Here is a 24,619-nt window from a genome sequence, read left to right as displayed (position 1 = left end):
GAATAAGTTTTGGATTATAGCCAATGACAGTTCAGGGAATTTTGATTGACGTTTTGCTGGGCGAACACTTTTTTGGTTTCTCATACACTTAAAATGTTTTGATTATTGCTTGAATAGTCGCAAAGATTATATTTGTTTGTGAACTTTAAAAAACATATTTTGGATGTAGCAGTTGTTAGCTAGAATGCGAAAATCCAATTATAATCCCTAAGTAATGTGAAATTGGGCGGCAGGTAGTTGAGCGGTTGTCACATTCTGACCTTTATTTTCCTTTGTTTTGTCTTTATTTAGTATGGTCAGGGTGTGAGTTGGGGTGGGCAGTCTATGTTATTTGTTTCTATGTTTAGGTTTGTTCATTTAGCCTGATATGGTTCTCAATCAGAGGCAGGTGTTTTGCATTGTCTCTGATTGGGAGCCATATTTAGGTTGCCTGTTTTCACTGTTGGTGTGTGGGTGTTTGTCTTCCGTGTCAGTGGTTGTCGCCACACGGTACTGTTTCGGTTCGTTCACATTTGTTATTTTGTTATTTGTGTAGTGTTCAGTTTATATTATTAAAACATGGACACTTACCACTCTGCGTATTGGTCCTCCGATCCTTCTCGCCTCTCCTCGTCAGATGAGGAGGAAGAGATAGACAGCCGTTACAAATGTGTATAATACACACTTGTACATGTGTGAAATAGGACAAATGTAAGCACCCACCTTATTATTATTATTATTATAAATCTACTCATAATCTACGCAACATGTAAATGGAGGCTTTTTTAGCTGACCGTCTATGAGAACTTCCAATATGGTGCGCATCACCCACCTGGAGAAATGTTTGCAAACACAGAAAAGGGTATTTTGATTGATATGAAAAATCTTCCTTGATAAAACTTTTTTTTAAATACGACCAATGCCACAACATAATTGACCTTATTGCACAAATGAAGCCTAATGTTGTATTCATAGATACAGTATTTTTAACCTCCCTTCCTCTTTTTTATTCCCCCTTTAGCAGTGTGCCTCAACACCCCCCCCCCCCCCCCCCCCCTCCACTACCACCCATCCCCATTCCCCTCCTCTCTCCTCTCCTCTCCCGCTGCCTTGCACCTCTCTCAGTATGTGCTGTCAATAATTGATGGTTCTACAGACTCAAAGGGTAACAGGTCTAAAGAGGCAATCTCTCATGCGTTTATTTATTTATTTACCATTCCTATCTTTACACACACCAAGTCAGTGAGACCACTACCTGTGTTTCTTAGAGCATGGCGACCGATACCCAGCGACCCCTCTGTCTCTGTGTCCTACATGTACTGTATGTCAGGGCAGGGTCACGGGGGTTTGTTATCCATCAGTGCGTTTCCCTGTGGCCAAGATGGGGTTAAAATTGCTAGTCTGGCTGACAGCAGGATAGAGGGAAGGAAGTAGAGAGATTAAATGAGTGAGAGGCAGGGGGCAGAGAGAGAGAGAGAGAGAGGGAGGGGAGTGATTTAGTTCATCCCTAAGCAGCACTGATTGACTATAGCTAGCACACTGGCACTCACAAGCACTCACACCCACACAGAACGATGGAGAGAGACAGCAGAAATGAGAAGTTCTTCTCCAGAAAGAGAAGTTTCACTTTTGGGGCATATGGAGGGTGAGTAACAGTCACAGTATTGAGAACAAATTAAAATGCTTTGGTTCTAGTGTCAGAATCTGAATAAAATCTTGAAATAGTTGATAATAGAAGTAGTCCTTAATGTCATGCGACACATTGTCTAAGGAGTTACCCTATTCACAGTGTGGACAAGTTCATATGTGAAAATGAGACTAGGTGAGTAAAACTTAATAATACCTTTATTTACCTTTATCCACATTAGATGTAGTTTATTTCTCACTGGTTATTTTACACTGGATTTAAAGTTTGATACACTTGCAGTTGATGAATGGGAAAGGTGATGGTTGCATTTCTTTGCTCTGTCATTCCACCTGTTGCAGCAGACCAGAACCTTTAGAGCACAGCATTCTGGATATTTTGGACTCCCCTACCAGCGAGACCAAACCGTTCCTTTCTGCTGGCAGCAACCAGAAGGTAAAAGGACTTAATTGTGATAATGTGTCTTTCATCATATCCTTTTTGAATTTGTTGATCACATAATCACTCATTTAGTCTCCCTGCATCTGTGTTTGTCTAACGTTGTTTCTCTTTCTCTTCCTGTTTCTCCCTGAACCTCCTTTCTGTCTGTCTGTCTGTCTGTCTGTCTGTCTGTCTGTCTGTCTGTCTGTCTGTCTGTCTGTCTGTCTGTCTGTCTGTCTGTCTGTCTGTCTGTCTGTCTGTCTGTCTGTCTGTCTGTCTGTCTGTCTGACTCTGTATGTTGGTCTGTCTGTCTGACTCTGTCTGTCTGACTGTCTGACTGTCTGTGTTTTCCATGTAAGGTGACAGAGCTGTTTGAGATCATTGAGAAGTTGCAGGTGAGTGTACAGCACCATTCCCTCTCTGTTTTGTGTAGTCTCTGTGTGTACAACAGTTCTCTCTCCAGTTAGTCAATCAGTCAGTCACTGTTACCTTCCCTCTCCTTCATCAGAGCAGCAGGCTAGATGAACAGCGCTGTGAATTCCCTCTGCCTTTGAGGGTGAGTCTTTCTCCTAAAATATCATGTCAAGATCTGTGTGCACACGTGTGTGTGTGTTGACAATGACCTTTCAATATTCTCAACGATACAGACATTTTTGTTCCCTAAAACACTGACATCACAATAGTTATAACACTCATACCAGCATACATAAAACTCATTATTAGGTATGCTGATGCAACCATGAGCATGTCAGTTCAAACATCATCCTACGGATACTGCTAGATGTACATTTAATTGGATACACCAGACTATTTAATTATCATCTCACCCTTTTGAAAGTCTCAGCTTTTGAAGATAGGTCGTGACCTTCCTCTGATCCTGCCTCCAAAGCTGGGTGGTTACTGGATAGACCCCCCGCTACAGAAGTTTGCTGAGACCAGTCCGACATCCTCTCATTACGGACTAGACCCAGAGACCTATGACATCATGGAGAGAGACAGCGAGGCCACATACTACCAGGAGTTCTTCCGCTCACGAGTTAGTAGAGTACCGCCCATAGGACTACTCTTATTCTGTTCCATTTGATGGTAGAGATGGACTATGATCCAAGATGATGAAATACATACATAGTAACTGTGTGACTTTCTCTCCTATGTCAGTATCATCACTCGTTCACAGCAGTGGACCCCTCCCTGGGACCCCTCCTTCTCTCTGTCTGTTTGGAGGAAGAAGAGAAGAGGCTGAGAGTAATACTGAGGTTGTATCAGAAAGAATGGAAATGATTCAGTTAATGTAATGAAACACCCTGGTGAATTCCATGAGCAACAGTTATTACGTCTGTCTTTCCTTTCCAGAATGAGGGAATGCTCTATGCATGGGGTTTTCTCTGTGTCTCTGTTCCCAAACATCCCGTCTGCTGTGGAGCTGGCCAAGGTACCATTACTAGTCTCTCCAACAGACGTGTGTATTCTAGATGAACCTTTATTGTACTTTTACTGAAAACATTTACCATCATTGAAAAAACCCAAACTGACCATGTCCTTTTCAGATGCTATGCGACAGTGTGACTGTGCTCAGATTTGATGTGGTCAGTTACCTCAAGGTACTTCTTTTTCACTGTACATATTCCCAAATGCTTTAGGCCTTCATGTTACACAGAATGTACTCTTCAAATGACCTCTAAACCCTGAGACCATTTTGACAAAAATGTGTGCTCTCTCCTTCCCCTTTATCTCTCTGTCTCTCCCTCCCTCTCTCCCTCTCTTTGCTTCTTTCTTTCTTTCTCTCTTCCCCTCTCTGTCTTTCAGGCACCAGATCTTATAACAGCATTTGATGAACACAGAATGTCTCCGAATTTCAAGTTTGGTGTCTTGTATCAGAGAGAGGGACAGGTAAATAACTGGAATGCAGGCAGAAGCTTGGACGCATTAAATAGTAGCACTAGTCTACTGTACATTACCTCTCATATTTTCTCTCTATCTTTTACAGTTGACAGAGGAGGACATACTCTGTAACAATGAGGAAAGTGAAGAGTTTCAAGAATTCCTCTCTATTTTGGGAGCTACAGTCGCACTTCAAGGGTTCACTGGGTAATGTACAGTAACCTACATGGTGACATGGCCTTATGGAGAAATTACAGAAATATGACATTGTAACAGGAAGAGATGAATAAGAAGATACCAACAGCTTACTGTCACTCCCTCTCCCCAACTACCTCTTCCCTCTTTCTATCCCTCCCTCTCTTCCAGGTTCCGAGGAGGTTTGGACGTGTGTCACGGCCAGACAGGAAATGATGCGGTCTTCACTTCCTTCCACGGCAGAGAGATCATGTTCCATGTGTCCACCAAATTGCCCTTCACAGAGGGCGATACACAACAGGTTAGCCTGAATAACGACACCAAATCATCCTCACCCACAGTCAATCACTTCAACCCAGCTCCAGTGGCTCCCTCTTACCCTCTGATCATTACTCCTTACAGCTACAGAGGAAGAGACACATTGGCAATGACATCGTTGCTGTTGTTTACCAGGAGGGCCACACCCCTTTTTTGTCTGATGTCATCGGCTCACACTTCCTGCACTGTTTCCTAGTGGTCAGGAGGGTGAGGAAGGGAGTGGGGGACGAGGGGGAGGAGGCAGGAGGAGGAGGGGTGTTCCAGGTAAGAAGATAAAACAAAATGAGAGACACATTGATCTCTTATCACTGTAGGTATTTTATTGGAATGGAAAGCCTTTTTCAAACCTGGAAGTGGTCTGTTGCAGGTGTCAGTCACAGCCAGAGAGGATGTACCTCCCTTTGGTCCCTCCCTCCCTGATCCTCCCATATTCACAGAGGTGAGTAGAATTCACATCTGAACTTGGTGACATGGTAAAAGGCCATGATGCATTCTCAGTGTGTCTCTGTTGACTTATCTTCCAGAGCTCCCTGTTGAGAGAGTTCCTTCTGACCAAGCTTATCAATGCAGAGATCTCCTGTTATAAGGCTGAGAGGTTCAGTAGACTGGAGGTAACCACAGAAGAACAACACCAACACCATTATAAATGTATACAGTAATGCTTGAGGCATTACATGCACATATCCAAAGACTTTCTAGATGCAAATCTGGTATCTTTTTATGTGGAACAGAAACCTAAGAAACAAGTCTTTCCTCTTCTCTAATTCCTCTCTTCTGCTCCCCATCTCTTACTTAACTCCTCTATGATGCCTCCTTCTCTCCTCCGTCTCTGCCTCCTTCTCTCCTCCGTCTCTGCCTCCCTCTCTCCTCTCATCCTTTCTTTTCAAGCTGCGCACTCGTTCGTCCCTCCTGGAGGGTCTGCAGGCGGAACTGTCCACCCGCTCCCAGTGCATGATTGGAGATTCGCCTGTGTCCGCTCTCTCGACTTCTGAGGGGATGAGGGGTGTAACTGAGGGGAGTGGAGGGTTCATCGAAAACTTTAAGGTGAGGTCAGAAATCCTTGACTTTTCACTACAGTGTGGGGAAAGGGTGGGTTTTGGACTTGGCATACATATTTCCTGTCTTTGTTGCAGAGAGCCATTAGGGTACGCAGTAATTCTTTTGACACTCTTGGGGGGCCTAGAAAGATGGGCGGGGTGCCGCTCCCACAGAAACCCAAGGTAACTCATACTGAAGATGGAAGCACTTTCTCTTTTTTCAGTGAATATCTTATTGATATGTTTGTGGGAAATACTGACCACCCCTGTTGGTTTTTGTCTCCCTCTCCAGGCTGCTACAGAGAGAGATGGAGAGAGGTAAGACACTACAGAGAACGGACAAATCAGGCAGATGGATGGACAGACAGACAGATGTTGTTTTTTGTCTTTCAGTGAGTTGGCCTACAAGCCCCCTGAACCCAGCTTTCCGCCCACAGACAACCTGGGCTCCACAGAGGTCAAAGACCACTCCAGTCCCCAGGAGAATACATAGACAGACAGAATTATGTGTATATTTTAGTAATAACCGAGTGGATACTTTGTATGTACAGTGCATTCGGAAAGTATTCAGACCCCTTGACTTTTTCCACGTTTTGTTACGTTACAGACATATTCTAAAATGGATTATTCTAAAATGGATTAAATCGTTTTTTCCCCTCATCAATCTACACACAGTACCCCATAATGACAAAGTAAAAACAGGTTTTTAGGTATTTTTGCAAATTCAGTACTTTGTTGAAGAACCTTTGACAGCCATTACAGCTGTTATTTTCAGGTCTCTCCAGAGATGTTCGATCGGGTTCAAGTCCGGGCTCTGGATGGGCAACTTAAGGACATTCAGAGACTTGTCCTGAAGCCACTCCTGCGTTGTCTTGGCTGTGTGCTAAGGGTCATTGTCCTGTTAGAAGGTGAACCTTTGCCCCAGTCTGAGGTCCTGAGTTCTCTGGAGCAGGTTTTCATCAAGGATCTCTCTGTACTTTACTCTGTTCATCTTTCCCTCGATCCTGACTAGTCTCCCAGTCCCTGCCGCTGAAAAACATCCCCACAGCATGATGCTGGAACCACCATGCTTCACCGTAGGGAGGGTGCCAGGTTTCTTCCAGATGTGACGCTTGGCATTCAGGCCAAATAGTTCAATCTTGGTTTCAGCAGACCAGAGAATCTTGTTTTTTCATGGTCTGAGAGTCCTTTAGGTGCCTTTTGGCAAACTCCAAGCTGGCTGTCATGTGCTTTTTACTGAGGAGTTGCTTCCGTCTGGTCACTCTACCACAAAGGCCTGATTGGTGGAGTATTGCAGAGACAGTCGTCCTTCTGGAAGGTTCTCCCATCTCCACAGAGGAACTCTGGAGCTCTGTCACAGAGTGACCATCGGTTTCAGGGTCACCTCCATGACCAAGGCCCTTCTCCCCTGATCGCTCAGTTTGGCCAGGCAGCCAGCTCGTGGATGAGTCTTATTGGTTCCAAACTTCTTCCATTTGAGAAAGATGGAGGTCACTGTGTTCTTGGGGGACCTTCAATGCTGCAGAAATGTTTTGGTACTCTTCCCCAGATCTGTCCCTTGACACAATCCTGTCTCGGAGCTCTATGGACAATTCCTTCGACCTCACGGCTTGGTTTTTGCTCTGACATGCACTGTCAACTGTGGGACCTTATATAGACAGGTGTCTTTCCAAATCATGTCCAATCAATTGAATTTACCACATGTGGCCTCCAGTCAAGTTGTAAAAACCATCTTAAGGATGATCAATGGAAACAGGATGCACTTGAGCTCAATTTCGCATCTCATAGCAAAGGGTCTGAATTCTTATATAAATAAGGTATTTCACAAAACTAAAAACCAGTTTTCCCTTTATCATCATGGGGTATTGTGCTTAGATTGATGAGGAAAACAAATATTTAATCCATTTTAGAATAAGGCTGTAACGTAACAAAATGTGTAAAAAGTAAAGGGGTCTGAATACTTTCCGAATGCACTGTACAACCTGTAAAATAAGATGTTTAAAGTAATAGTAAGTAATACAAGTAATAATATATTTTAGAATATTTTCAATGTTAATATGTGGACATCATTGTAGTAAATGTATGATAACGAAGTCATGCAATATTTATTACTATTTTACTATTTTAGAGCATTGTAACAATTCAGGGCTGCCAACATTTGAAGAAAGTTTGGAGTGAGATTTGCTATGTGAATTTCATTGCCCCCTGGCCAATCCATAGACGAGGGACTGGGGGTTTACTGTTTTAAAGTGAATTTCCTGAAATTCTATGTATTTTGACATGGCTTAGGCCTATTACCAGGGTGGAAAATTAGGTTTATTCAGGATGCTTTGAACATTAAATGAACACTCCAAATTTGACTACTTTGTTACTTTTTTGGGGTATGAAATGTGAAGAATGCTAATATGTTTTTTCAAATGTTTTAGGTGGTTTGACACTTTATTCAGACAGTTTTTAAATGAGGTAGGGAGACAGGCAAATGCTAAAAACAGTGGGAAGGTTGGAAGCTGGGATTGATCCATGTTATCAGGTGGAAAGTTGTATGAGATACATGGAGAGGAGTGTGTTACTATTAGTGGTTGATGGTAGTGGGTAACCAAATCATAGATTGGAATCTGCTTGTCCAAAGACTGCTTTGAAGGTAAGGACACAAAAGTTTAATATTTTGTCATTTAGGATCAATCTCTTTAAAATAGGGATGGAAAGAAAATCCTGCTTGCTATCCAGGAGATTTGGACAACCAGATCTATGTTCAACAAGTGCTGGGTGTTTGAAAATGTTCTTGATATAAAAATACATTTTCAAGATGACGCAACCTTCAAGAAAAATCTAATGAAGATCAACATTCAGGTGGTTTATGACTACTAGTTGAAGATCAATATTCAGGTTGTTTATGACTACTAGTTGAAGATTAATATTCAGGTGGTTTATGACTACTAGTTGAATATCAATATTCAGGTGGTTTATGACTACTAGTTGAAAATCAATATTCAGGTGGTTTATGACTACTAGTTGAAAATCAATAATCAGGTGGTTTATGACTACTAGTTGAAGATCAATATTCAGGTGGTTTATGACTACTAGTTGAAGATCAATATTCAGGTGGTTTATGACTACTAGTTGAAGATCAATATTCAGGTGGTTTATGACCACTAGTCTAAAATCAATATTTCGGTGGCTTATGACTACTAGTTGAAGATCAATATTCAGGTGGTTTATGACTACTAGTTGAAGATCAATATTCAGTTGGCTTATAACTACTAGTTGAAGATCAATATTCAGGTGGTTTAGGACTACTAGTTGAAGATCAATATTCAGGTGGTTTTTTGACTACTAGTTGAAGATCAATATTCAGGTGGTTTATGACTACTAGTTGAAAATCAATATTCAGGTGGTTTATGACTACTAGTTGAAGATCAATATTCAGGTGGTTTATGACTACTAGTTGAAGATCAATATTCAGGTGGTTTATGACTACTAGTTGAAAATCAATATTCAGGTGGTTTATGACTACTAGTTGAAGATCAATATTCAGTTGGCTTATGACTACTAGTTGAAAATCAATATTCAGGTGGTTTATGACTACTAGTTGAAGATCAATATTCAGGTGGTTTATGACTACTAGTTGAAGATCAATATTCAGGTGGTTTATGACTACTAGTTGAAAATCAATATTCAGGTGGTTTATGACTACTAGTTGAAAATCAATATTCAGGTGGTTTATGACTACTAGTTGAAAATCAATATTCAGGTGGTTTATGACTACTAGTTGAAAATCAATATTCAGGTGGTTTATGACTACTAGTTGAAAATCAATATTCAGGTGGTTTTTGACTACTAGTTGAAAATCAATATTCAGGTGGTTTTTGACTACTAGTTGAAAATCAATATTCAGGTGGTTTTTGACTACTAGTTGAAAATCAATATTCAGGTGGTTTATGACTACTAGATGAAAATCAATATTCAGGTGGTTTTTGACTACTAGTTGAAAATCAATATTCAGGTGGTTTTTGACTACTAGTTGAAAATCAATATTCAGGTGGTTTATGACTACTAGTTGAAGATCAATATTCAGGTGGTTTATGACTACTAGTTGAAGATCAATAATCAGCTGGTTTATGTCCCCTAGTTGAAAATCAATATTCAGGTGGTTTATGACTACTAGTTGAAGATCAATATTCAGGTGGTTTATGACTACTAGTTGAAGATCAATATTCAGGTGGTTTATGACTGCTAGTTGAAGATCAATATTCAGGTGGTTTATGACTACTAGTTGAAGATCAATATTCATGTGGTTTATGACTACTAGTTGAAGATCAATATTCAGGTGGTTTATGACTACTAGTTGAAAATCAATATTCAGGTGGTTTATGACTACTAGTTGAAAATCAATATTCAGGTGGTTTATGTCCAATAGTTGAATATTAATATTCAGTTGGTTTATGACCACTAGTTGAATATCAGTATTCAGGTGGTTTATGACTACTAGTTGAAGATCAATATTCAGGTGGTTTATGACTACTAGTTGAAGATCAATATTCAGGTTGTTTATGACTACTAGTTGAATATCAATATTCAGTTGGTTTATGACTGCGAGTTGAAAATCAATATTCATGTGGTTTATGACTACTAGTTGAAGATCAATATTCATGTGGTTTATGACTACTAGTTGAAGATCAATATTCAGGTGGTTTATGACTACTAGTTGAAGATCAATATTCAGGTGGTTTATGACTACTAGTTGAAGATCAATATTCAGGTGGTTTATGACTACTAGTTGAATAGTAATATTCAGTTGATTTATGACTACTAGTTGAAGATCAATATTCAGGTGGTTTATGACTACTAGTTGAAGATCAATATTCAGGTGGTTTTTGACTACTAGTTGAAGATCAATATTCAGGTGGTTTATGACTACTAGTTGAAGATCAATAATCAGCTGGTTTATGTCCCCTAGTTGAAAATCAATATTCAGGTGGTTTATGACTACTAGTTGAAGATCAATATTCAGGTGGTTTATGACTACTAGTTGAAGATTAATATTCAGGTGGTTTATGACTACTAGTTGAAGATCAATATTCATGTGGTTTATGACTACTAGTTGAAGATCAATATTCAGGTGGTTTATGACCACTAGTTGAAAATCAATATTCAGGTGGTTTATGACTACTAGTTGAAAATCAATATTCAGGTGGTTTATGTCCAATAGTTGAATATTAATATTCAGTTGGTTTATGACCACTAGTTGAATATCAGTATTCAGGTGGTTTATGACTACTAGTTGAAGATCAATATTCAGGTGGTTTATGACTACTAGTTGAAGATCAATATTCAGGTTGTTTATGACTACTAGTTGAATATCAATATTCAGTTGGTTTATGACTGCGAGTTGAAAATCAATATTCATGTGGTTTATGACTACTAGTTGAAGATCAATATTCATGTGGTTTATGACTACTAGTTGAAGATCAATATTCAGGTGGTTTATGACTACTAGTTGAAGATCAATATTCAGGTGGTTTATGACTACTATTTGAAGATCAATATTCAGGGGATTTATGACTACTAGTTGAATATCAATATTCAGGTGGTTTGTGACTACTAGTTGAAGATCAATATTCAGGTGGTTTATGACTACTAGTTGAAGATCAATATTCAGGTGGTTTATGACTACTAGTTGAAGATCAATATTCAGGTGGTTTATGACTACTAGTTGAAGATCAATATTCAGGTGGTTTATGACTACTAGTTGAATAGTAATATTCAGTTGATTTATGACTACTAGTTGAAGATCAATATTCAGGTGGTTTATGACTACTAGTTGAAGATCAGTATTCAGGTGGTTTATGACTACTAGTTGAAGATCAATATTCAGGTGGTTTATGACTACTAGATGAAGATCAATATTCAGGTGGTTTATGACTACTAGTTGAAGATCAATATTCAGGTGGTTTATGACTACTAGTTGAAGATCAATATTCAGGTGGTTTATGACTACTAGTTGAAGATCAATATTCAGGTGGTTTATGACTACTAGTTGAAGATCAATATTCAGGTGGTTTATGACTACTAGTTGAAGATCAATATTCAGGTTGTTTATGTCCCCTAGTTGAAGATCAATATTCAGGTGGTTTATGACTACTAGTTGAAGATCAATATTCAGGTGGTTTATGACTACTAGTTGAAGATCAATATTCAGGTGGTTTATGTCCCCTAGTTGAAGATCAATATTCAGGTGGTTTATGACTACTAGTTGAAGATCAATATTCAGGTGGTTTATGACTACTAGTTGAAGATCAATATTCAGGTGGTTTATGACTACTAGTTGAAGATCAATATTCAGGTGGTTTATGACTACTAGTTGAAGATCAATATTCAGGTGGTTTATAACTACTAGTTGAAGATCAATATTCAGGTGGTTTATGTCCCCTAGTTGAAGATCAATATTCAGGTGGTTTATGACTACTAGTTGAAGATCAATATTCAGGTGGTTTATGACTACAAGTTGAAGATCAATATTCAGGTGGTTTATGACTACTAGTTGAAGATCAACATTCAGGTGGTTTATGACTACTAGTTGAAGATCAATATTCAGGAGGTTTATGACTACTAGTTGAAAATCAATATTCAGGTGGTTTATGACTACTAGTTGAAGATCAATATTCAGGTGGTTTATGACTACAAGTTGAAGATCAATATTCATGTGGTTTATGACTATTAGTTGAAAATCAATATTCAGGTGGTTTATGACTACTAGTTGAATATCAATATTCAGGTGGTTTATGACTACTAGTTGAATATCAATATTCAGGTGGTTTGTGACTACTAGTTGAATATTAATATTCAGTTGGTTTATGACTGCTAGTTGAATATCAATATTCATGTGGTTTATGACTACTAGTTGAATATCAATATTCATGTGGTTTATGACTACTAGTTGAATATCAATATTCAGGTGGTTTATGACTACTAGTTGAAGATCAATATTCAGGTGGTTTATGACTACTAGTTGAAGATCAATATTCAGGTGGTTTATGACTACAAGTTGAAGATCAATATTCAGGTGGTTTATGACTACTAGATGAAGATCAATATTCAGGTGGTTTATGACTACTAGTTGAAGATCAATATTCAGGTGGTTTATGACTACTAGTTGAAGATCAATATTCAGGTGGTTTATGACTACTAGTTGAAGATCAATATTCAGGTGGTTTATGACTACTAGTTGAAGATCAATATTCAGGTGGTTTATGACTACTAGTTGAAGATCAATATTCAGGTGGTTTATGACTACTAGATGAAGATCAATATTCAGGTGGTTTATGACTACTAGTTGAAGATCAATATTCAGGTGGTTTATGACTACTAGTTGAAAATCAATATTCAGGTGGTTTATGACTACTAGTTGAAAATCAATATTCAGGTGGTTTATGTCCAATAGTTGAATATTAATATTCAGTTGGTTTATGACCACTAGTTGAATATCAGTATTCAGGTGGTTTATGACTACTAGTTGAAGATCAATATTCAGGTGGTTTATGACTACTAGTTGAAGATCAATATTCAGGTTGTTTATGACTACTAGTTGAATATCAATATTCAGTTGGTTTATGACTGCGAGTTGAAAATCAATATTCATGTGGTTTATGACTACTAGTTGAAGATCAATATTCATGTGGTTTATGACTACTAGTTGAAGATCAATATTCAGGTGGTTTATGACTACTAGTTGAAGATCAATATTCAGGTGGTTTATGACTACTATTTGAAGATCAATATTCAGGGGATTTATGACTACTAGTTGAATATCAATATTCAGGTGGTTTGTGACTACTAGTTGAAGATCAATATTCAGGTGGTTTATGACTACTAGTTGAAGATCAATATTCAGGTGGTTTATGACTACTAGTTGAAGATCAATATTCAGGTGGTTTATGACTACTAGTTGAAGATCAATATTCAGGTGGTTTATGACTACTAGTTGAAGATCAATATTCAGGTGGTTTATGACTACTAGTTGAATAGTAATATTCAGTTGATTTATGACTACTAGTTGAAGATCAATATTCAGGTGGTTTATGACTACTAGTTGAAGATCAGTATTCAGGTGGTTTATGACTGCGAGTTGAAAATCAATATTCATGTGGTTTATGACTACTAGTTGAAGATCAATATTCATGTGGTTTATGACTACTAGTTGAAGATCAATATTCAGGTGGTTTATGACTACTAGTTGAAGATCAATATTCAGGTGGTTTATGACTACTATTTGAAGATCAATATTCAGGGGATTTATGACTACTAGTTGAATATCAATATTCAGGTGGTTTGTGACTACTAGTTGAAGATCAATATTCAGGTGGTTTATGACTACTAGTTGAAGATCAATATTCAGGTGGTTTATGACTACTAGTTGAAGATCAATATTCAGGTGGTTTATGACTACTAGTTGAAGATCAATATTCAGGTGGTTTATGACTACTAGTTGAATAGTAATATTCAGTGGTTTATGACTACTAGTTGAAGATCAATATTCAGGTGGTTTATGACTACTAGTTGAAGATCAGTATTCAGGTGGTTTATGACTACTAGTTGAAGATCAATATTCAGGTGGTTTATGACTACTAGATGAAGATCAATATTCAGGTGGTTTATGACTACTAGTTGAAGATCAATATTCAGGTGGTTTATGACTACTAGTTGAAGATCAATATTCAGGTGGTTTATGACTACTAGTTGAAGATCAATATTCAGGTGGTTTATGACTACTAGTTGAAGATCATATTCAGGTGGTTTATGACTACTAGTTGAAGATCAAATTCAGGTTGTTTATGTCCCCTAGTTTGAAGATCAATATTCAGGTGTTTATGACTACTAGTTGAAGATCAATATTCAGGTGGTTTATGACTACTAGTTGAAGATCAATATTCAGGTGGTTTATGTCCCCTAGTTGAAGATCAATATTCAGGTGGTTTATGACTACTAGTTGAAGATCAATATTCAGGTGGTTTATGACTACTAGTTGAAGATCAATATTCAGGTGGTTTATGACTACTAGTTGAAGATCAATATTCAGGTGGTTTATGACTACTAGTTGAAGATCAATATTCAGGTGGTTTATGACTACTAGTTGAAGATCAATATTCAGGTGGTTTATGTCCCCTAGTTGAAGATCAATATTCAGGTTGTTTATGTCCCCTAGTTGAAGATCAATATTCAGGTTGTTTATGTCCCCTAGTTGAAGATCAATATTCAGGTGGTTTATGACTACTAGTTGAAGATCAATATTCAGGTTGTTTATGTCCCCTAGTTGAAGATCAATATTCAGGTGGTTTATGACTACTAGTTGAAGATCAATATTCAGGTGGTTTATGACTACTAGTTGAAGATCAATATTCAGGTGGTTTATGTCCCCTAGTTGAAGATCAATATTCAGGTGGTTTATGACTACTAGTTGAAGATCAATATTCAGGTGGTTTATGACTACTAGTTGAAGATCAATATTCAGGTGGTTTATGACTACTAGTTGAAGATCAATATTCAGGTGGTTTATGACTACTAGTTGAAGATCATATATTCAGGTGTTTTATGACTACTAGTTGAAGATCAATATTCAGGTGGTTTAATGTCCCCTAGTTTAGGGCAAGATCAATATCTCAGGTGGTTTATGACTGCTAGTTGAAGATCAACATTTCAGGTGGTTTATGGACTACTAGTTGAAGATCAATATTCAGGTGGTTTATCGAACTACTAGTTGAAATCAATTATTCAGGTGGTTTATGACTACTAGTTGAAAACTCAATATTCAGGTGGATTATGACTATTCGTTGAAAATCAAATATTCAGGTGATGGTTTATGACTACTAGGATGGGAAGATCAATATTTCAGGTGCGTTATACTGAACATTACTAGTTGAAGATCAATATTCAGGTTGGTTTATGACTACTAGTTGAATATCATATTCAGGTGGTCTTATGACTACTAGATTGAAGATCAGTATTCAGGTGGTTTATGACGTACTAGTTGAAGATCCAATATTCAGGTGGTTTATGACTACTAGATGAAGATCAATATTCAGGTGGTTTATGACTACTAGATGAAAAATCAATATTCAGGTGGTTTATGACTACTAGTTGAAGATCAGTATTCAGGTGGTTTATGACTACTAGTTGAAGATCAATATTCAGGTGGTTTATGACTACTAGATGAAGATCAATATTCAGGTGGTTTATGACTACTAGATGAAGATCAATATTCAGGTGGTTTATGACTACTAGATGAAGATCAATATTCAGGTGGTTTATGACTACTAGTTGAAGATCAGTATTCAGGTGGTTTATGACTACTAGTTGAAGATCAATATTCAGGTGGTTTATGACTACTAGATGAAGATCAATATTCAGGTGGTTTATGACTACTAGTTGAAGATCAATATTCAGGTGGTTTATGACTACTAGATGAAGATCAATATTCAGGTGGTTTATGACTACTAGTTGAAGATCAGTATTCAGGTGGTTTATGACTGCTAGTTGAAGATCAATATTCAGGTGGTTTATGACTGCTAGTTGAAGATCAATATTCATGTGGTTTATGACTACTAGTTGAAGATCAATAGTCAGGTGGTTTATGACTACTAGTTGAAGATCAATATTCAGGTGGTTTATGAGTACTAGTTGAAGATCAATATTCAAGTGGTTTATGACTGCTAGTTGAAGATCAATATTCAGGTGGTTTATGACTACTAGTTGAAGATCAATATTCAGGTGGTTTATGACTACTAGTTGAAGATCAATATTCAAGTGGTTTATGACTGCTAGTTGAAGATCAATATTCATGTGGTTTATGACTCCTTGCTGAAGATCAATATTCAGGTGGTTTATGACTACTAGTTGAAGATCAATATTCAGGTGGTTTATGACTACTAGTTGAAGATCAATATTCAGGTGGTTTATGACTACTAGATGAAGATCAATATTCAAGTGGTTTATGACTGCTAGTTGAAGATCAATATTCAGGTGGTTTATGACTACTAGTTGAAGATCAATATTCAGGTGGTTTATGACTACTAGTTGAAGATCAATATTCAAGTGGTTTATGACTCCTTGCTGAAGATCAATATTCAGGTGGTTTATGACTACTAGATGAAGATCAATATTCAGGTGGTTTATGACTACTAGTTGAAGATCAATATTCAGGTGGTTTATGACTACTAGATGAAGATCAATATTCAGGTGGTTTATGACTACTAGTTGAAGATCAGTATTCAGGTGGTTTATGACTACTAGTTGAAGATCAATATTCAGGTGGTTTATGACTACTAGATGAAGATCAATATTCAGGTGGTTTATGACTACTAGTTGAAAATCAATATTCAGGTGGTTTATGACTACTAGATGAAGATCAATATTCAGGTGGTTTATGACTACTAGTTGAAGATCAGTATTCAGGTGGTTTATGACTACTAGTTGAAGATCAATATTCAGGTGGTTTATGACTACTAGTTGAAGATCAATATTCAGGTGGTTTATGACTACTAGATGAAGATCAGTATTCAGGTGGTTTATGACTACTAGTTGAAGATCAATATGCAGGTGGTTTATGACTACTAGTTGAAGATCAATATGCAGGTGGTTTATGACTACTAGATGAAGATCAATATTCAGGTTGTTTATGTCCCCTAGTTGAAGATCAATATTCAGGTGGTTTATGTCCCCTAGTTGAAGATCAATATTCAGGTTGTTTATGTCCCCTAGTTGAAGATCAATATTCAGGTGGTTTATGACTGCTAGTTGAAGATCAACATTCAGGTGGTTTATGACTACTAGTTGAAGATCAATATGCAGGTGGTTTATGACTACTAGTTGAAGATCAATATGCAGGTGGTTTATGACTACTAGTTGAAGATCAATATTCAGGTTGTTTATGTCCCCTAGTTGAAGATCAATATTCAGGTGGTTTATGACTACTAGTTGAAGATCAATATTCAGGTGGTTTATGACTACTAGATGAAGATCAATATTCAGGTGGTTTATGACTACTAGTTGAAGATCAATATTCAGGTGGTTTATGACTACTAGATGAAGATCAATATTCAGGTGGTTTATGACTACTAGATGAAGATCAATATTCAGGTGGTTTATGACTACTAGTTGAAGATCAACATTCAGGTGGTTTATGACTACTAGATGAAGATCAATATTCAGGTGGTTTATGACTACTAGTTGAAGATCAATATTCAGGTGGTTTATGACTACTAGTTGAAGATCAATATTCAGGTGGTTTATGACTACTAGTTGAAGATCAATATTCAGGTGGTTTATGACTACTAGTTGAAGATCAATATTCAGGTGGTTTATGACTACTAGTTGAATATCAATATTCAGGTGGTTTATGACTACTAGATGAAGATCAATATTCAGGTGGTTTATGACTACTAGTTGAAGATCAGTATTCAGGTGGTTTATGACTACTAGTTGAAGATCAATATTCAGGTGGTTTATGACTACTAGATGAAGATCAATATTCAGGTGGTTTATGACTACTAGATGAAGATCAATATTCAGGTGGTTTATGACTACTAGTTGAAGATCAATATTCAGGTGGTTTATGACTACTAGATGAAGATCAATATTCAGGTGGTTTATGACCAATAGTTGAAGATCAATATTCAGGTGGTTTATGAATACTAGATGAAGATCGAATATTCAGGTGGTTTATGACTACTAGTTGAAGATCAATATTCAGGTGGTTTATGACCAATAGTTGAAGATCAATATTCAGGTGGTTTATGAATACTAGATGAAGATCGAATATTCAGGTGGTTTATGACTACAAGTTGAAGATCAATATTCAGGTGGTTTATGACTACTAGTTGAAGATCAATATTCAGGTGGTTTATGACTACTAGTTGAAGATCAATATTCAGGTGGTTTATTACTACTAGTTGAAGATCAATATTCAGGTGGTTTATGACTACTAGTTGAAGATCAATATTCAGGTGGTTTATTACTACTAGTTGAAGATCAATATTCAGGTGGTTTATGACTACTAGTTGAAGATCAATATTCAGGTGGTTTATGACTACTAGTTGAAGATCAATATTCAGGTGGTTTATGACTACTAGTTGAAAATCAATATTCAGGTGGTTTATGACTACTAGTTGAAAATCAATATTCAGGTGGTTTATGACTACTAGTTGAAGAACAATATTCAGGTGGTTTATGACTACTAGTTGAAGATCAATATTCAGGTGGTTTATGACTCCTAGTTGAAGATCAATATTCAGGTGGTTTATGACTACTAGTTGAAGATCAATATTCAGGTGGTTTATGACTACTAGATGAAGATCAATATTCAGGTGGTTTATGACTACTAGTTGAAGATCAATATTCATGTGGTTTATGACTACTAGTTGAAGATCAATATTCAGGTGGTTTATGACTACTAGTTGAAGATCAATATTCAGGTGGTTTATGACTACTAGTTGAAGATCAATATTCAGGTGGTTTATGACTACTAGTTGAAGATCAATATTCAGGTGGTTTATGACTACTAGTTGAAGATCAATATTCATGTGGTTTATGACTACTAGTTGAAGATCAGTATTCAGGTGGTTTATGACTACTAGTTGAAGATCAATATTCAGGTGGTTTATGACTACTAGTTGAATATTAATATTCAGGTGGTTTATGACTACAAGTTGAAGATCAATATTCAGGTGGTTTATGACTACTAGTTGAAGATCAATATTCAGGTGGTTTATGACTACTAGATGAAGATCAATATTCAGGTGGTTTATGACTACTAGTTGAAGATCAATATTCAGGTGGTTTATGACTACTAGTTGAAGATCAATATTCAGGTGGTTTATGACTACTAGATGAAGATCAATATTCAGGTGGTTTATGACTACTAGTTGAAGATCAATATTCAGGTGGTTTATGACTACTAGTTGAAGATCAATATTCAGGTGGTTTATGACTACTAGTTGAAGATCAATATTCAGGTGGTTTATGACTACTAGTTGAAGATCAATATTCAGGTGGTTTATGACTACTAGATGAAGAACAATATTCAGGTGGTTTATGACTACTAGTTGAAGATCAATATTCAGGTTGTTTATGACCACTATTTGAAGATCAATATATACGAGGAAACACCCTACTCCTGGCGATCGTGTCAGCATGCATGCGCCCGTCAGCGTGCAAACCCTCCCCAAACCCGGGCGACGCTTGCCCAAAGTCTGCGACAGAGCCTGGACTCGAACCAGGATCTCTAGTAGCACAGCTAGCAACTGCGATAAGTGAATGGATTATCTTGACAAAGGATAAAATACTCACTAACACAGATGTAAACAAATTTGTGCAGTTCAGAGAAATAATCATTTTTTTGTATAAAACACTTCTGGGATGTTTTATTTCAGCTCATGAAACATGGGACCAGCGCTTTACATGCAGCGTTTATATTTTTCGTTGATGGCTGCAAACTATTATTAGGTCAGTGTTTTTCTTCTTCAAAACGAGCAGAGCGGTTGAAGAATGTCTAGTGGTATCGGTACGGTAGGTCGTGACGGGCCTTAACACTCAAGTACAGTAGGTGGCGGTATATGCACCTATCAATAAAATTTCAAGAAGAAGAATATAGAAAGTAAGCAAACACGGTTTTGACTAGATGGAATACAGTTTATGTCACAATTGACTAGAATTTACTTTTCGTAGCAGGTAAGGAGATCTTACGCAACAGGTTGGGGGAATTAGGTTAAGGTTAGGAAAAGGATTAAGATTAGCTATGGAAAAAACACTACTTTAGATGTAATTTAACACAATGTATCCCATCTAGCCATGACCCAGAAGCACTGGGGCGTAGACTGCAAGTTATTCTATCCGGGTTATTTAAAGCAGCTCCAGTTAAGTGTCTTTATTGGTAGGTTACATGTACGCTTGAAATAATCAACGAAAGAACAAAGTTAACAACTGGTTTGACTTTTGCACGGGTAATTTGTATGGACATTTCTAAACTTGAAAACAATCAGAGTGCAAAATGCATTTGATTGTTTTCAATGGTTGAACTTTGACACAGTTTTTTTTTTAACAGACGGACAGCTAGCTGGTGCTCAAAGGTAACGTGCACATAATTAACAATGACGTAAGATTTAATTTACCCCACAAAATAACGTTATAACTAAGTTTTTGTGGCTACAGGAACTTTTTTACTTGCAGTGCAATGACATTGTTACACGGATGTTACAACTAGATAAATTGTTTGGCTACAGGAATGTTTTTACTTGCAGTGTAATGACAATGTTACAGGGATGTTACAACTAGCTAACTGCATCCACACATTAATGTTGTCCTGAATTATTAAATTGTGTGTGGGGGGGGGGTTTGCCTGGTGTTCTATTATTTAATTGTTTTCATTGTGTTCAGAGGAATGTCCCTGTATTGATGTGTAATATTGTTATTATTTTTTTCAATGATAAATAATTATCATAATAATCTCTTATTTTTTTGAAGTAATAAAAAAATAAAATCCTTCAGATGGCAAGTTCCCGGAAAGTGATTGAACTGTTTTATGACGTGGTCTCTCCCTACTCATGGCTTGGCTTTGAGGTTAGTGTCTTTAGATTGTACATTTTTTAATTTCAGAGGTAGAGTCTATGCATTGACTAATCATTGTGCATGCATGTATCCGATCTTTAGGTCATGTGCCGTTACAGAAATGTGTGGAACATTGACCTTAAACTACGTCCTGCGTTCTTGGGTGGCATCATGCAAGGGTCAGGTAAGTAGCTAAGATCAACATTACACAAACCAGACTTCACAATAGGCTATGGATGGATTGTTATGTTTACATTGCACATGTTGTCAGTCAGCCATTAAAAAGTCATTATGATGAGTCATCTGTATTGTGATGTAAAGTCTGATTGTACTTGTATCCTGTATTCCAGGTAATAAGCCCCCAGGTCTGGTCCCAAACAAGTTCCTGTATATGACCACAGACCTGCACCGTCTAGCCCAGTACTTCCAGGTCCCCATCAGTCCCCCTGCTGACCCCTTTGAGGCCATGTTTGAAAAAGGTGCACCCCCCCTGCATCTCCTTTATGTAAATATGCCAGTAGCCTATTTTGCCAAGCTTATAACAACGCTATTGGATATATGTTCACATTGGGTGGGAACAGCACTAATATGCCAGTACTGTTTCTTATATAGAACGTATCTTAACATATCTTAAAGATCAATGAAGGTTTCCTAATATAGATCAAACAGCATCTTTAACAGGTCTTCGCCTCAGTGCAGTAGGGCAACATTTGGTAGCTCAACATTCCATTGAGTACTGCTGTCTGTTGGGGACACTCAAGGAGGAAAACATCTGTGCTTTCAACATGTCTGTTCTATATTATCAATGAGCGTTATCCCTATGAACCTAATACACTGCTCTGTATGGTCTCTCTTAACCTTTTTGTGCCTCGCCGTCAAGCAAAATAAACTCCTTGCTGACCTCACGGTCACCACATTTTCCTCTTGCAACCATGTATTTGTCTGTCCCAGGCTCGCTGTCTGCCATGCGCTTTGTGGTGGCAGTACAGGAGAGGGAGGTGGGAGGAGATAAGCAGGTAGAGCAGGTGTCCCGGGAGCTGTGGATGAGGATCTGGAGCCAAGACAAAGACATTACCCAGCCTGCATCACTCTCTGAGGTACCAGGATGTACTCAGTCACTGTAGCTTGAATTCAAGCCTTCTCTCCATTCATCATCTGTCTAGTATTTTTCTCATGTGCCTTTCACATAATATCTGAAAAATTTGCATTTTAGTAAAGTGTTAAACAAGTGTTATCTCCCAACACTAATGCCATTGCTCTCAAGATCACAATCCCTGAGTGCTGGAGGGCATAATCCTAGAGCATTTTGAGATTGGGTCTGGGTAGATAGTGGCGTCATGGATTTGAACATTGCAGGTTGTTTGTTTTTAATGTGATTCATGTTTTTTCCAGGCAGCCATGAAGGCAGGGCTCTCAGCCAGTGAGGTAGAAGAGCTGCTGAAACTGTCCACCTCTAAGGAAATCAAAGACAAGCTGAAGAGATCCACCCAGGAAGCACTGGACCATAGGGTCAGTGTCTCCCCCTCGTCTCCCTGTTCCCTCCCAACCAACCCCTAGCCCCATACTAATGACAATAGCAGCCATCAGTGTGGGAGAGGACATCAGTATCAGTACATTCACTTCTTTCGCTATCTCACCTTGTCTTTGTACTCTCTATCTCAGGCCTTTGGTTTTCCTCTGGCTGTGTGTCATGTGAATGGAAAGGCGGAGGTGTTCTTTGGCTCTGACCGGTTTGAGCTCATTGCCCACTACATAGGTGAGCCCACACTTCCTCTGGCATCATAAGGTGTCATGTTCCTGCATAAACTCCCACTTTGGATGCATCAGAATATTCACAAATAGCATATTATAGAATTTACTTTAACCAATATGACTGATCAATCCACCATCATACCAGGGCATGTAATGCTTAAAAACAAATTGGATGAATACAATATTTAGCCACAGAAGTGCCATTTCTTACCGATCTCTATAGCGTCTGTCCAAAAACGGATCCTGTGATATTAGGTCAACACATACTGGAGGAGTTACTGGCTAGCTACAGTGGCTAACTTAGCTAACGAACTAGCCAAGTTGGTCACAGGGCGCGCATGACCAGAATGACACATCGACGAACCACCAAAGTCACACCCCAAATTGAGAAAGGGGCGGAGTTCGGAAAAAAAATTGTGTCCAAAGTTAACCTTTAAGATGATAACAATTACTGTAGGCTATATACTTACAGCAATTTGGCATTCTACGTCATTTAGCAGACGCTCTTATCCAGAGCAACTTAGTAAGTGCATACATTTTAATACTATTTTTTGTGCTGGTCCCCGTGGGAATCAAACCCACAATCCTGGCGCCATTTTCTACCAACTGATCTACACGGGACTGCAATCAATACTGTACATCTTATTGTAATACATCACATGTCATTTTATACGTTTTATGTCATGCACCTCACAACCTTTTGATAGATTTATCAATCAAAAGGTATGTAATCACACAACTCAAGACAGTTATCATTATTGCGTCCTGGTTGCTAGATGTGGTAGATTCTATTGTTTTGAATTTTGGTTCCTATATCATTACTATCATCTCTTTGAGCCCATCAAGATTCACCTCAGCGCAGACCTTATCCAATCATATTCTTCTGTCTTCTAGGAGAGAAGTGGATGGGACCCCAGCCTGCTGCTGCCAAACTGTGACTTAAAACATGAAACTGGGACGTGACTGGGACTTGAAACCTGTCACATATGGAATTCATTAAGATTTATAAATACTATAGATATGATTTGAAGTTGTCTATTTTCTAAATCGAACTGAAAATGATTATTTGAAATAGATAGATGACTGTCTTTTCACTAATAATTTTTACTGCCACAGAAAGAAACCTGACATTCATATTTAAGGACAAGCAAGGCTTTAGGAACATTAGTTGCCAGCTAGGGTGAGAGAAAATGCCAGATATGCGAAACAAAAGGAAGAGGACAGAAAATAGACTGGAAAGAAGTGGAAGAACCTGTTTCCCCAGGTCAAAAGAGAGATGGCAAAGGGCTAGCAAACACAACGAGAGTTTGACAGGTCAAGACAGAATAAGGAGGGAAATAACTTCCACAAAGGGAGAGAAATAAATCCATTAAACTGGTGTAACAACATTACAATAGACTCCCTGGATGAGGAAAAAGGGGAGAGGGGGAGGAAATGGAGTGAGAAATGGTGGGAGAGAAAGATGGATGTAGTGCAGGTGAAGAGGGCGGGGTTGAGACAACACTGAATGTGTGACTTAGACAAACACAACCACACAACACAGTAATCCCTGGAGCCTGACAAACCCCCTGAGAGGAGAGAGAATGGGAGAGAAACCACGACACTAACCCTGGACTACACACACTGACACAACAGGGAAAATGTATGAAATGTGTTGGTTTCTGTGACGGAAAGGGCAAAGGATTACATCACTGGATTGTTAAGGTTTCTTTCTCAAGGTCTGAGGCACACACACACAGGGAGAGAGGTAAGATGACCACTGTGTGTTTACTTTGTCTGTGATTGTTTTATAATG

At 38.1% G+C, this 24,619-nt stretch overlaps 2 protein-coding genes across 7 annotated transcripts; both read left to right on the top strand.

Moving 5' to 3' along the window:
- Positions 1-1,553: 1,553 nt before the first annotated feature.
- Positions 1,554-5,968, top strand: si:ch1073-90m23.1 (rap1 GTPase-activating protein 2). Its single transcript, XM_038976424.1, has 18 exons — positions 1,554-1,624; positions 1,966-2,059; positions 2,404-2,439; positions 2,883-3,080; positions 3,203-3,300; positions 3,398-3,476; positions 3,592-3,645; positions 3,851-3,934; positions 4,032-4,132; positions 4,292-4,421; positions 4,523-4,645; positions 4,686-4,702; positions 4,793-4,877; positions 4,963-5,049; positions 5,327-5,482; positions 5,572-5,658; positions 5,768-5,793; positions 5,869-5,968. Exons 1-18 carry the CDS (start codon positions 1,554-1,556, stop codon positions 5,966-5,968), a joined length of 1,626 nt encoding a protein of 541 aa, XP_038832352.1.
- A 14,171-nt stretch (positions 5,969-20,139) lies between these two features.
- LOC120030874 (glutathione S-transferase kappa 1-like) lies at positions 20,140-23,848 on the top strand. 6 transcript variants are annotated; one of them, XM_038976368.1, is made up of 9 exons: positions 20,140-20,196; positions 20,570-20,594; positions 20,989-21,084; positions 21,175-21,256; positions 21,423-21,551; positions 22,024-22,169; positions 22,465-22,581; positions 22,735-22,828; positions 23,719-23,848. In XM_038976368.1, exons 3-9 carry the CDS (start codon positions 21,013-21,015, stop codon positions 23,760-23,762), a joined length of 684 nt encoding a protein of 227 aa, XP_038832296.1. In that variant the 5' UTR covers positions 20,140-20,196; positions 20,570-20,594; positions 20,989-21,012; the 3' UTR covers positions 23,763-23,848. The 6 variants fall into 6 exon arrangements, with proteins under 6 accessions (XP_038832296.1, XP_038832299.1, XP_038832298.1 ...); XM_038976371.1 differs by having other exon boundaries at positions 20,179-20,196; positions 21,013-21,084; XM_038976370.1 differs by lacking the exon at positions 20,140-20,196 and adding an exon at positions 20,357-20,468 and having other exon boundaries at positions 21,013-21,084.
- Positions 23,849-24,619: the final 771 nt, after the last annotated feature.

Source organism: Salvelinus namaycush, chromosome 37, assembly GCF_016432855.1.
Source record: "Salvelinus namaycush isolate Seneca chromosome 37, SaNama_1.0, whole genome shotgun sequence".
Taxonomy (NCBI): domain Eukaryota; kingdom Metazoa; phylum Chordata; class Actinopteri; order Salmoniformes; family Salmonidae; genus Salvelinus; species Salvelinus namaycush.
This window is presented reverse-complemented; position numbering and strand designations above follow the sequence as displayed.

Bases quoted from the DNA above. Each gene is read 5' to 3' on its own strand.
- si:ch1073-90m23.1 (XM_038976424.1), top strand. From the start codon at position 1,554: ATGGAGAGAGACAGCAGAAATGAGAAGTTCTTCTCCAGAAAGAGAAGT. The intron at 3,081-3,202 runs GTTAGTAGAGTA...CTCCTATGTCAG, and splicing joins AGGAGTTCTTCCGCTCACGA to TATCATCACTCGTTCACAGC. The intron at 3,935-4,031 runs GTAAATAACTGG...TATCTTTTACAG, and splicing joins TGTATCAGAGAGAGGGACAG to TTGACAGAGGAGGACATACT.
- LOC120030874 (XM_038976368.1), top strand. From the start codon at position 21,013: ATGGCAAGTTCCCGGAAAGTGATTGAACTGTTTTATGACGTGGTCTCT. The intron at 22,170-22,464 runs GTACCAGGATGT...TGTTTTTTCCAG, and splicing joins AGCCTGCATCACTCTCTGAG to GCAGCCATGAAGGCAGGGCT. The intron at 22,582-22,734 runs GTCAGTGTCTCC...TCTCTATCTCAG, and splicing joins AGGAAGCACTGGACCATAGG to GCCTTTGGTTTTCCTCTGGC.